The 14,358-nt window shown below is 37.2% G+C and overlaps 1 protein-coding gene across 1 annotated transcript in view; it reads left to right on the forward strand.

Moving 5' to 3' along the window:
- The first annotated feature begins 4,924 nt into the window (after positions 1–4,924).
- The window catches only part of INTU (inturned planar cell polarity protein), a 104,540-nt gene continuing 95,106 nt past the window's right edge, over positions 4,925–14,358 (forward strand). Inside the window, exon 1 of the mRNA XM_053577691.1 lies at positions 4,925–5,171. Coding sequence (XP_053433666.1) covers positions 5,029–5,171 — 143 coding nt within the window. The 5' untranslated portion in view covers positions 4,925–5,028. The remainder of the gene's footprint in view (positions 5,172–14,358) is intronic.

The raw sequence follows: 14,358 nt of genomic DNA on the forward strand, positions 1-14,358 counted from the left end.
GCATGTTTTTGTTCCAGTTTAACCCCGTGAAAGGTGAAAGAAGAAGAAAAAAAATCCAGTCATGTCCTTGAGGAGACTATCGTTTGGTGGCAAAGATAGATGTATTCCTAAATAATCCAGATATAAGACAGACTGATAATGGTTATAACAGAACTTCTTGGAATATGTTAGAAGGAGAAAGTAGTAAAAGGAATTCTTACTGAGGTTGGAGAGGTTTATGGGAAGGCTTTTTGGAAAACGTGCTGTTTGAATCAGGTCTTGAAAGAAGATGAAATATTTCAACAAATGAATTTTGGATAAATACCATTCCACAGCAAGAGAATGTAGTTTACTCAAACAAGAGAACTACTGTTTGAGTAAATTATACAAAATAGTTAAGTTTTATTGACCCTCAATGTGCTAAGTATTTTATGTGCAGTAATTCATTGGATTGCAAATATTTCTATGAAGCACCGCTATCTGAATTCACAGATAAGGGAAGTGAAGCTTGGAAAGGTTGATTTGTGCAAGGTTATATAGATTATGGATTCTGCAGCAGGAATTCTGGAGAAGTCTGTCTGCAAGGCTCAAAATCAGGAGGTGGGAGTGGGTTCCAGCCTATGCAGGAAATAGCAAAGGGTCTTGGGACAGTTCGGCAAGTTTGCCCAGTTAGTGGGAACACTCGCCTAATACAGAGATTGTCAGGAACCTTCTCTGGAGATTCTGATCCAATTGATGTGGAGCAGGGGCTCTAAATCTGTATTTCAACAAGTTCTACGTGATTCTTTTGATCAGACAAGTTGGTCAACTTGATTAACTTAAGATATAGCAGAAAATCATCTAACTCCTAATTGATGCTCAGTTATTTGTAGAATTGGAAAAAACTTTAAAAAACAAATTATACGGGCGGCGCCTGTGGCTCAGTGGGTAGGGCGCCGATCCCATATACCGAGGGTGGCTGGTTCAAACCCGGCCCCGGCCAAACTGCAACCAAAAAATAGCCGGGCGTTGTGGCGGGCGCCTGTGGTCCCAGCTACTCGGGAGGCTGAGGCAGGAGAATCGCCTAAGCCCTGGAGTTGGAGGTTGCTGTGAGCCGTGTGACGCCATAGGGCGCTACCAAGGGCGATGAGGTGAGACTCTGTCTCTACAAAAAAAAAAAAAAAATTACACAATTTGGATTTTATTCCCTATGTAAGAAAGTGTCATTGAAGGTGTATGAAGCAGGGTAGGAAATTATTAGACGCTTTTAGAAAAAAATGGAAAAAAAGATAGTGGGAAAAAAAATGTGGTGTTTTACTAAAATTTAAAATGTCTTTTTCTTTCCTTTTTTTTTTTTTTTTTTTACTTTCAGTAAGCTGCTTTAAAATGAAGAAAGGCTAATTTATTAAAGAGGTGCCTAAAGCATTTTTTATTTTGGAATGGTATCTTAAGTACTTCTTAATGTTTCAGATTGTGGTGAGAGTAAGTACATATGTTTTACCATAAAACATAAAATAACTATTAAAATGATGCCAACTTTTAAAACTAATTTTGTTTCTCTGATTTTAAAAATAACACATTTTTATTGGATCTCATTGCTAATGGAAATATCTGTTTGCCTTCCTTCAGGGCTCCAGTCTCTTCAAACTACTGACCTCATTACTTCCTCCATCACTTTCAGCTGGCGAGGGCCGGCGCCAATAAACACCATCACGTGGATACTGCCTCAGCTTCCTGCTGAAACTGGCAACTCAGCATCCACACCAGCACCCTCCTTTGGCCCTTTGCTCTAGCTTTAGGGAGAGTTGTCCTGGGAGGTCACATCCTACCATCTGTGCCTTGGGTGCTATTCCCTCCTGCCACTCAGGGACCTCCCTGTGTTCATTATCTGTTTACAAACTAGTCTCCCATTTTCCAATTTGAGTACTATATGGGCCTCTTTTAAGGAAAAAACTCTTGTGGATTTCTGGGAATGATTGAAGCTTTTTGATTATACATAGTATATATATACATATATATATATTTTTTTTTTTTTTGGTTTTTAGAGACATAGCTCAGTGCAACCTCCAACTCTTAGGGTCAAGCGATCCTCCTACCTCAACTAACCAACTAACCAAATAGCAGGGACTATAGGTATGCACCACCATGCTGGCAGATTTTATTTTTATTTTTTGTGGAGAGGGTGTCTCCCTATGTTGCCAGGCTGGTCTCTAACTTCTAGGCTCAAGAGGTCCTCCTGCCTCAGCCTCTCAAAGTGCTGGGATTACAGACATAAGCCACCATGCCCAGTCCCTATTATAATTTTTAATAAATGAAGTATAAACTATGCTTTATAGCACTTGTATAAGATACAATTTTATGAATTAATACAAAAAAAGAAAAAGTAAAAGTCAGTAGTTGCTATAAAACTACAAAAATGTACATTTAGAAATAAGTAGAGCTAAAACCTAGGAAATTCAAATGTATAAAATTTAATGTAACAAAGGAAACTAAATTAGAGCTTAATAGTGTAAATATCGTTTGACTATTGTGTCAGTATGAGGGGTTTAAAATATACTATCCTGGCATATTTATTATTTAAGTTAAACACACTTGAAAAACAACAAGTGCAAAAAGATCACTTTGACCTTCATGCTATTTCTTTTTTTTTTTTCATTTTAAACTATTTTATTTAAAATTTCTTTTTTTTTTATTAAATCATAGCTGTGTACATCGATATGATCATGGGACACCATACACTTGGTTTCATGCTATTTCTTAAAGCAGAAGAAGAAATTCCCATTTGACAGACACTCTGGCAATACTCGAAAGATGCAACATTCTTATACTCAGGATGAGAAGTAGAAGAGAATTCTGTACAGATCATGTTAAAATAACTCTTATCTTTTAAGCCTCTCCACATAATTTAGTTGCTTCTTCATCACTATTTTTTGTCCAATCCAGTGTAGGAGTAACTGACCCTGATTCTTTGGGTCATTTCTTTATGAGAACTCCCTTGCTACCTAAAACTTATATTATGCCTTTGTCCTGTTAACCGATTTTATTTTAGTTTAATTCTCGAACTCAGCTAGGATCCTAAGAGGAGGGAGGTGATGTTTTCCCACCCCTACATCGACTACTGTCCAGGTTCTTTTGAGTTCCCCATGCACTATGAGCTATGTGAAAACTCATTTCCTACTCTTCTCTGTTGGAACCACCCCATAAAAGCAAGACAAATTCAGACTTCCTCTAAGAATTTGTTGTGTCCCCACTTGTATTAGTTTGGCTTTCTCTGAGTAATCCCTCAGAACCCCTTATTTATCATAATACTTACAACTGTATCTTATAATTGCCCATTTGCCTTTCAGTTTCCACCATTTGTCCATCTAGTTTAAGTTGAATCCCTAGCACCTAGACATTAAATCATGAAATAACATTATATTCTTCCTTTACTTAGTGTACAGGAACATTTCCTCCATGTGTTACTCTTTGCAATCACTTCTACTTCAAATTATAATATAATATGTGGGAACTAAACTACAGGTACACAAGGGCATACGGAATGGTACTATAGACACTGGATACTCAGGGGAGGGAAGGTGGTAAAGGAGTGAAAGAAGAAAAATTACCCATTGGGTACAATGTACACTATTTGGGTGACAGGTACACTAAAAACCCAGACATTGCCATTATATAGTTCACTCATGTACCCCAAAACCACTCGTACCCCTAAAACTATTGAAATATTTTCAAATGAAAATTATCATATTTGGGCTGCACCTGTGGCTCAGTCCGTAGGGCGCTGGCCCCATATACCGAGGGTGGCGGGTTCAAACCCGGCCCCGGCTGAACTGCAAACCAAAAAATAGCTGGGCGTTGTGGCAGGCGCCTGTAGTCCCAGCTACTCGGGAGGCTGAGGCAAGAGAATCGCTTAAGCCCAGGAGCTGGAGGTTGCTGTGAGCTGTGTGATGCCATGGCACTCTACCGAGGGTGATAAAGTGAGACTCTGTCTCTACAAAAAACAAAAAAAGAAAGAAATTATCGTATTTATCATATTTTATTTGTGAACCTGTATTTAACTTTTCCCCTGTTGTTGGAATTTTTAGATTGCTTTCAACTTTTCACTTTTATAAATTTTATCATTGCATCCGTTAGACTAGATCTCTAATAATAGAATTATTGAGTCCTGATGAAGAAAATGTAAAGGTTAATGACTTATGTTCATTTCTTGGTTGGCTTTATTGCCTGCTGGCCATGTAACCGATTACAAGATGCATAACTGCTCTAAACCTCAGTTTCTTTATTTTAATATACAGAAAATATTTACTTTATAGTATGGGGATCCTTAGCATCGCCTCTGAATAAAGCAGGTAATTGAAACAAAAGCTGACTCAATGCTATTATTTTGTATTTACAAAAATTACTTGATGTAGGTATTCATAAATGATAGATAAATTTTACTGTTTACACTTCCAACTTCAGTGATAACTGCTACCCATTTTGAAGCACTCTACAATACCTGCTTGTAAAAATGTTTATAATTGCAAAACTATAGAAAACCAAAGGAACGTAGTTACATTAACAACCTAGATGGCCTTGCTTAGAAGCATTCATTCTCTGCACGGATGAAGCCTGAAGGAAAGGTAGAGAGTAGTTTCCTAGACTTCAAAGGGAAACTCTGGCTGCGCACCTCTAAGGCTTTAATAAAGCTACCTGTTCTGCATAGAAACACATGACAAAGTGCAAACAGGAAGATATCCAGCACTGGAAGAAACTGGAAAAAACAGTGGGTCTCCGCCTATTTTATTAAGTTACGCTGCTCTGAGATGAAGTCGAGGGAAGCGTAAGCGGTGAAGTTTTAGCTACTTCTATTGTTTCAACTCAGCAGCTCATTCGCTCCTTTTAGCCCTCCTCCTCCTCTCTGGGAAGCTTCCTTGTTTCCCTGGCAACCTGAGCTGCCGCCAATTGCAGCTAAGGATTGGTGGTCACGTGGCCTCTGTCCCATTCCCTAGCAGAGCCAAGATGGCGGCCCTGGGGAGCCGTTGCTGCAGAATTTGAATTAGTCTAGTTTTAGCAACTGCATTCCAAACCATGGCATCTCGGGCTTTGTGTGATTCACGTCCGAGTCCAGATGAGCTCGCTGGAGAACCCTGTTCACAAGAAGATCAGGATTGTGATTCTGAAGATCGGGCCAGCGACTCGGGTTCATATTCCTCAGCGAGTAGCAATTATGAGTAAGGTTCTCAAAGAGGGAGAATTGAGTACAGACCCTTCAGTCTGGAGAGTAGACACGTGGGCTGGGGAAACTGCGAGGGTGTTGGCGGTTGGAATTGAGTATTTGTGGTTCTATAAAAGTGCTGTTTATTTACACCACGTTTCAGTTGTGTGGGAACAGAAATGATGTCATTCTTTGCATAAAAAATACTGTAGGTTTTTTTTATGTTTCTCAGATGAGAAGGGTCTCCTCGTCCTTTTGGTGGGCTACATGCTGTAGGATTAGATTGTTTACAAACTTTTTGCCGCTTTTGCAGTGTTTTCTTGCTTCTCTGTTGTCATGACTTTGTGACTTAACCTCGTTAGTATTTAGAGTGGAGAGACACCCTATACGTTTTATAAGGCTATTATTTAAATGAGGTATAGCTATATAACAGAAAGAATGTTCATCCATAGTCTCACCATCAAGGACAACCTCTCAGCATTTCTGGATATTTCTGCTGCGTTTTCCTGTAAATCCCTTGGTTTTCTTGTTTTCTATTTTATGTCATAATTTTTTTGCAACAATTATCTAAGTCTTATTTCCACTTTGGAGAAACCTGCTTGATAAATGCCAGAGGTTTAATAAGGGCAGATTATATTATTGAAGAGTTGAACAAATTTAAGTATATCAAATCTTTTTTGTAATCTGCTGTGATCATTTAAAAATAATTTTAAAATTCATGATTATTATAGGAAATTGCTGGAGGGAAATATGAATTACATGGAACCTTATTTGATCTTGGTATGGGAAGTCCTGGGCAGTGATCAGACTAAAATTCTTGGCTTTTCTATGCTTTAAGAGTAATGCACTTTTTGCCCAGAGAAAGTCTATATATAATTTGCACATGGTCACACAACTGAATGTTGTCAGTATAGAAATTCAAGATGCCTGATTTCTAATGGGGCACCCCGATGTTGATTGGATGAAAAGAAATGAGCTAATTCTATTTCCCAGGAGCAATATGAGGACCTTGGTGGTAGAAAATCTTATTACTTCAAATATTTCATGATTCAGGATACATGTATTCATATGTATGTATGATGTTTCAGTTTTTAAAAAATGATCATTAAGCTTTCTACATCAGTCACTCAATCACTCCAAGTGTCTTTATCCCCCTACTAGTAAAAGTGTAGTAAATCCCTCTTACAAAGTGTTTCAAGGGTCTAAGTTTCAAGTTCTCCTATGATTCAAATTTTCTGTCTGCCCCTTCTTTATTTGTAGAACTTGAGAGTTAATTTGCTGATCTGATTAGGAAGGGTTATATTCTGTTCCTCCTTTATGATATTGGGTATTTTCCTCCCTAAGATGCAGTCATAAATGCAAACCGTGGTCTTCCTAGCTTGGACAGAATCAGTTTTTAATCAAAGACATAGGGATGCGAACTTTAATCTTTCTCATCAAAGCAAAGCTATAAGAATTACCCATCATATTCGTGGCTTACATGAAGCTTAATTAAGGAAGTTATACTACCTATTGATTCACAAAGTATCCTGAACTCTCAGGGTTCTAGTTAGTGAATTGTATGCATGTTCTTTTTGGAAGTTGTTATGTTATACATGCTTTGTAACTGTGCTGCATGTGGTTGTTAACTTAAAGCAGTGGTTCTCAACCTTCCTAATGCAGCCCTTTAATACAGTTCCTGAGGGTCGCGACCCACAGGTTTGGAATTGCTGACTTAAAGGTTTATTTTTTAGATAAACTTACATTAGGTAAGTTTTGTAGAGTTTATTTAATAGTTTGTTTTTGGCTTGTTAAAGAAGATTTTGGATTGGTGCAGAATGTCTTAACCTAGTGCCTGAGGTCATCCCTTGGGAGGCTTCAAGATAATACTTGTTGGTGGGGTGGGTTGAAGAGCCATTGACTGGTGTTAGTATTAAGGTAAAGGAAATCATATGTTAACTTTCAATGAGGCCAAGTTTCTTTGCTGTGATCTGTAATTATCAGATCTACCTAAAACAAGAGGATTGACCAGAGAAGAAAAGAAGTAAGTCCTTAAATTTTTTTAACAGCTTTATTGAAGTATAATTGGTATTCAAAAACTACACTCATTTAAAGTGTACAATTTGGTAGTTTTAACATGTATACGTTTATCAAGATAATTAACCTAGCCATCTTACCCAGAAGTCTTCTCCGTGGCTCCCTAAGACCATCATGTCCCTCATTCCTCACAGCCATTTTTCTGCTTTTTGTCACCATATGTTTGTGCTTCTAGAGGTTTTTTTTTGAGACCTAGTCTCACTTTCTTACCCCTGGTAGAGTGCTATGGCATCATAGCTCACAGCAACCTCAAACTCTTGGGCTCAAGCAATCCTCTTGTCTCAGCCTCTCAAGTAGCTGAGACTACAGGCGCCTGCCACAGCACCCAGCTGTTTCTTAGAGATGAGGTCTCGCTCTGGCTCAGGCTGGTCTCGAACTCCTGAGCTCAGGCAGTCTACCTGCCTCGGCCTCCCAGAGTGTCTCTCTTGGATTTTAACATGGGAACGTACCACTTGAAAAAGCAAAATATTTCATTCAAGTTTGTGATGTCATACTGTTAGCATCCAGTTTAGGGTGACAGTTCTCTTTTTCCTCTTCTGTTCTGAAACTTGACTTCTTTTATCTTTTAATTTAATTTTCTTTTATCAGATTATATAGATTAAAAAGACACAGTATATAACCAGACTTATGATGAAAAATGGCAATTCCTGTCCCTCTACTATCTCTCTACTTCAACTCAGTTTGTTTGAAGAGAATTTTTTGTCCTCCTTGTTTCTCCTCTGAGGTTACCCATCTCTTTTGTTAACATCACTATCTCTTTATTCAAGTCTTTGGATCTGGTAAGTTTCTAGTCCTGCTAACTTCCTTTTCTGGTATCCACCCCTCTTTTTTTTTCTCTCCATTCCCACCGCAAGTGCTTGCCTCTCAGCTCTTTCCCACACACCAATGCACTGGTCCAGATATCTCTAATTTCTCCCCGAGTCTGGTGTGTCTTCCTTCTAGCTGCCAGAGTTTGCTTCTACAATATCCTTCTATAATAAATCATTTTTCTACTCTACTCAAAAGTTCGGTGGCCTCCCAAATAAATTCCATATTCCTTAGGGTCTTTTAAATCTGTCCCTAGCCTTTCCTGTCTCATCTTTGTTGATCTCTCGCTTTTAAGCTACCTGTATTCCTGCTACATTGAAATATCCACTGGTTTCTTAAACCAGCTGTGTCCTTTCACACATGCACCTTCGGGTACTGTGTTCTTTCTAAGACACCCTTCCTACCTCTACTTGTCAAATAATTCAAGGCCCCACTTAAGTGCCACCTTTTCCTAGGATCTTTTCTGACCCCTCTTAGACTTAATTTCTCTGTCTTCTACTCTGCTAAAGCAGTTTTTCTTCTTCAGTTTTGGCATGTGCATTTTAGCTATTTGATTAGCTAAAACAAATGTCCTGTCCAGCATCTTTAAAAGTATGATAAAGACCTATCACAAAATATTTCATTGCTCTAGGATTTTTGTTCTGCTAGGGTTAGATTGTATCCCTAAATTAATGATATCTAAGAATGCCCCATTTAGCTGAAGGGGTTGGGGGTCGGAAATGTGGTCCAAGGAATGAGTTGTGTTTAGCATAGTTCCAATGAAGATGTGTTTCTGATGTAGAACTGCAATGAATACATAGTAATGAGTTTATTGACTGATCCAGTGGTTCTCAACCTTCCTAATGCTGTGACCCTTTAATACCCTTTAATACTCCTGTTGTGGTGACCCCAGGTTGCAGCATTAGGAAGGTTGAGAACCACTGGACTGATCCCTTCAGTAACTATGCAGTGAATACATAGTTATGAGTTTATTGACTGATCCCTCATCTTCTGTGACACGCTTTGCAGTCCTTCTGGTGACTGTGGCAAGAAGAGCATCAGCCCATTTCAGATTCCCCACCCCTCAAGCTGCTGTAGCATGCAGTGTAGATTTGAATCATTAAAATTCATGGTGTCCCTTTAGACAATAATCAGAAGACCTTCAGGAGTAAAAATTAGATATTACTGGTAGACAGAGAACAGAAAACAGAAAAGCATTGGCCAACCAGCATTTATTGAACAAATACCACACAAAATCCATATAAATTTGTCATGGTAACTTTTATTGTGTGTGGTTTTTCTCTGTCCCTAGAATTGTCCTGCTGAACCTATGGCCGCTGTGGTTAAGTGTTTTGCTCACTAAGAAAAAATAAATAGAAAAGTATAGTATAACAGATTTGGAATAGTAGCAATTGTCAGTTTTCCTTAAAGAAATGTGCTGTTATTAGGGCTGCTCTTTTATTACTCATTTCTTGTAGTTAAGGAAAGTGCCATACTATTTTGAATGACCAAAAATGCTGGCATTAGTGCAAATAAAGAACTGAGAGATTCAAGTAACTGTTAGAGGGAGGAAAAGAAAAGGGATATTAGTTAGTGTCAACCTAGAATATTTTTTGACTACGTGAGAAACTTACTAGCATTATCTGAAGTTCATTTTCTTTATATTATAGCTTATGTAAGTAGATTTGCTTATTTGCATATTAGCAAGTCTTTCTTTGGGAAGAAGGACTCTGCTCCTGTTTACCCTATCAGTTACAATGTTGAAAACCAATTAAAGAGCCCTCAAGCTTTGCAGGCATGCTATATACATGCAGTTACTCTGTTAGTGCAAAGCAGAATAAACAAATAAGATCAGTTCAAAGAAAATTGAAAGGTTTTAATGCAATGAAAATTTTGCAGCTTGTACCAGAGGGTCTTAGAAAATGTTGAAGGAATATTTATATTAAAATAAGCTGAAATGTGACCCATATATTGAAAAGTCTGAATTAAAACTGCTACATTATTTTTTTTTTAATTTTGGAATAAATGTGGATTTATGTAAGAGTTGCAAAGACAGTACAGAGTTCCCATAAATCCTTCAGCCAGTTTCCCCTGATGTTAATATCTTACCCAACTATTGTGCATTTGTCAAAACTAAGAAATAAACATTGGTCAATACTATTAACTTATCTCTTAAACTTTATTTGGATTTCATCACTCTTCCATTATGTCCACTTTCAGTTCCAAGATTCAGGCTAGGGTATCATGTTGCATGTAGTCATCATGTCTGCTTAGTCTCCTTCAATCTGTAACCATTTCTCAGTCTTCGCTTGTTTTTCATAACCTCTACACTTGGTTAAGTAAGGTAGTGTCCTCCAATTCTCTTCACTATAAAGTTACTATTTTTCCTTTTCCCTACCATGTTCTGTGGAAGAGCGTGGTCAACAGTCAAGGGGAGGAAAGATTTAATTCTGTCTCCTGGAGTGGGGATTATATATATAAATTTCTTTTAGTTTTGTCATTAATGAATAGTCGTAATGGAAGAAAAGTTGGGTTATGGAGCAGCGCCTGTAGCGCAGGCAGCTAGGACACCAGCCACATATTCTGGAGCTGGTAGGTTCGAATCCAGCCCAGGCCCACCAAACAACAATGACAACTATAACAAACAAACAAACAAAAAATAGCTAGTGTTATGGCAGGTGCCTGTATTCCCAGCTACTTGGGAGTCTGGGGCAAGAGGATCACTTAAGCCCAAAAGTTTGAGGTTGCTGTGAGCTGTGACAGCCCGGCACTCTACCTGGGGCAACAGCTGGAGACTGTGTCTCAAAAAAAAATAAATAAATAAATAAAAGTTGGGTTATTATGTTTTATTCTTGTTCTTATTGTTTTTAATCTAACCCCTTCTTTCCAGGAGAACTAGAACTAGTTTGGGAATAGTCAATAGAATTCTATTAAACTTTCCTGTTTTTTTCTTTTCTTGTATAGACAGGGTCGCCCTCTGTCACCCAGGCTGCGCAGTGGTGGCCTCATAGCTCACTGTAACTTCGAACACTTCAAGCAGTCCTCCCACCTCAATCTCCTGAGTAACTGTGACTACAGACACACGCCACCATGCCCTACTAATCTTATTTGTTTGTTTTGTAGAGACAGGGTCTTGCCATGTTGTCCAGGCTGGTCTTGAACTCCTGGCCTCAAGCAATACTCCTATACCTCACCCTCCCAAAGTGCTGAGATTATAGGATGAGCCATCACTCCTGGTCCTATTAAACATTCTTAACACACTAATCAGTTATGCCTTTAGTTTTTAACTAACATAATAATTGCACATGGTGTTCATGGTGTTCCTTTAGACAGTAATTAGAAGACCTTCAGGAGTAAAGAATGTATTTATGGGGTAAAATATGATATCTTGATATATGTATAACTTGTGTAGTGATCAAGTCAGGGTATTTAGCATATTCATTACTGCATACATTTATTTATTTATTTTTGTCATGAGAACACCCCAAATCCTCTTTTTAGTCATTTCGGAACATACAAATATAACATTATTAACTATAGTTTCACCTACTGTGCAATAGAACACCAGAGCTTATTTCTCCTACCTAACTATAACTTTGTACATGTTGACCAATGTCCTGTGCTTCTCTAACTGGGAATTAATCTTCTGGAGTAGGAATAAGGAACTTCCGGGAATACTGAACTGTAGGGATCTTAAAGGTGGTGCCTAGTTTTGCTTCTTTGGTTACCGGCACCTAGGTTGAAACCTGAAAAACTGTCATTAGAGACATGTTTTTGCCAATTAGGAAAATGCAGAAACACAAAAGTTGCATCTAATGAAGGCAAGAGGAAGAGAACAGACATTTTGGGGGCACTTCCCATGCCAGGAAACTGTTATTTTATTTGCTGCTGCTGACAACCCTGTGAGATAACTATAATGTGTTTTTTGAGAAGAGGAAAACTTAAGCTTAGAATGAGTCTATTTTAGAAAGGTTAAAATGCAATAGAACAGAATTTGAACTCAGCTCTTACGTGATCCCTCACTTCATTCTCTTTTCAGTGTACATGTCGCTTTCTCTGTGTGGAGTCTCTTTTATACATTTCCTTGTCTTTATTTCTGTCTCTTTTACCTTCCTTTTAATTTCTACCTCTTTAAAATTTTTTTTTCTCTTCCTAAAGTGAAATAGTCTTAAAAATCTAGATGTAAAGAAAAATGGATTTCTTACATTGCCAGTGGAAATATGAATTAGTATAATCTTTTGGGTAAAGGCCTATATATACACGTACATATAAAACTGAACACAAAGCTTATCACTAGATAAGTGACCAAATGTGCTATGTCCCTGATGTGGAATATTATATAGCCTTTAGAAATTTCTAAACTGTATTGTTAAGTGAGAAATTATATAAAATTTGGTATATGCCTTTACATGGATACATATATATTCTGCCTTTTCAAAACAGTGAGAGAATAACCCTATGTATTTTTATATGATTAGGAAGCATGGCTTTTTAACAGTGTTTATGTCAGAGAGAGGTAGAAGGGAAAATGACTTGTATGATGATTCTGCTCCCATTTGTGTAAAATGAGACTGTGCATGTGTATGTGTAAAAGGATGCATGAAAATATAGTTGTAGTCACCAACTAGAAATCAAGTCAACATTCGTCACTCCCTCTCTTCTCCCCTAATCATTCTCAAAATGCTGGTGATTTTTAAAGAAATCTCAAACGTTCTTCCCACACATTCAAATTTTAGACATTGAGATGAGCCATTGTCATGTTTAGCAAGGGGAAAAAAATATTTCTTTGGGGTCACGTTACTCTAATACTAATAACTTACCAAGTTAAAACAGTCAGATTAAAAAGCAGATAAATTTTATTCATTGTTTTAGATTGATATTTAGCTTGATAAGTAATTAATATGTAGTCATAGTATTTACATTGCGACAATTAAAACCAGGGTGCTTTTGTTTTCTAAACATCTATGGTGGGGGCACAGTTATTTCGCCTTTCAAGAGTAGAACTGCAGAGTTATTTAAATATTGATCTATCTGGTGTAGATAGGCATAGTTGAAACAATTATCACATGGTTAACAATGTACAATAAGTTGTACTTGTTACCTAAAATGATGTCATGCACTGGGAACCAAGGAGGGCCCCCAAATTTTAGACTTTTTTGTTTTAGCAACTCATACATAGTTGAAAATTCTACATTGATGACCAGCCACAGACCAGGGCAGTGATTTGTTTCAGAGTTGAGTAATACAATAGTATATTTTGGGGACTAATTTTCAAATTACTTAGAAAAGACATTTGACTTTTAAGTTAAAAGGACTAGAGTTGCTAATAAATTCTGCAGAAAATAAAAATTTCTCCAATCATGATTGAATGAGTAAAGTATAAATTATACCCTTTCAGGCCAGGTCATTACAGCTGTTTCTGAAAAGATTCCCCACATGTTAGTTTTTCCACTGTAACAAATAGCAGTTTGAAAAGCAGACTGTTCACAACATTAGTAGAGTTTGTGATTAGTTTTGTTACCATAAGATGAATATTTTTGTTTTCTTTAATGCTACTTCAATCATTGTAATAGCCATGATTTTGGTTTTTTACCCATGGCCTACTTAGCAGTTAATTTTTTTTCCCCATGTACAATCACATGATGAATTATGTAATATGTGCTTTACTTTTCCTACTATCATTATTCATAAAAGGAGTTTTACAAAAATTATAGGCTATAGGAGTGATCATTAGTATATTAGCTGTAATCTTAAATATGTAGATTTTAAGCAAAGATTTCAGTTTATGGTAAGGTGGATATTTCTTTTTTGAAAATTTATTATATAAACAAAATCTGTTAATAGTGGTATGCATTAATTTTCATTTTAACCTGACAGCTGTGCTGAATAATTTCTATGCAAATAGCATGTTTTCACGAACAATTTCCAAATGGCTTGTTTCTGTGGATATAATTGCATACTCAACTGCTAATGTAAATTATTGTCCAAAAAAATGATCTAAAGTGAACAATAGCCACATGGTGGCTAAATTAATTTTTTTAACTCATAGATTCTGGAATGGGACCATCTCTTTTTATATTGGTTTTCTTCTCTATCACTGTGTCTTTTCAATTCCCTCTCCCCTACTCCCCATTCTTTAAGGCTCTACAAAAAGCGTATTCCAGAAAATGATTTTGATGCTCACGATAAATTAGAAATAGTAAGGAAAATTTGAAATACAGAAACTTCATCCACCTTCCGCCTACCTCTTTGCTCCCAAACCCCACCCTTACTCTCTTGCTGGGAAGACATAACATTTTTCTTATGTTGAACTACTGTTCAGATTACTTTTTCTCTCTTTC

This window comes from Nycticebus coucang, chromosome 1 (assembly GCF_027406575.1).
Source record: "Nycticebus coucang isolate mNycCou1 chromosome 1, mNycCou1.pri, whole genome shotgun sequence".
In the NCBI taxonomy this organism is placed as follows: Eukaryota; Metazoa; Chordata; class Mammalia; order Primates; family Lorisidae; genus Nycticebus; species Nycticebus coucang.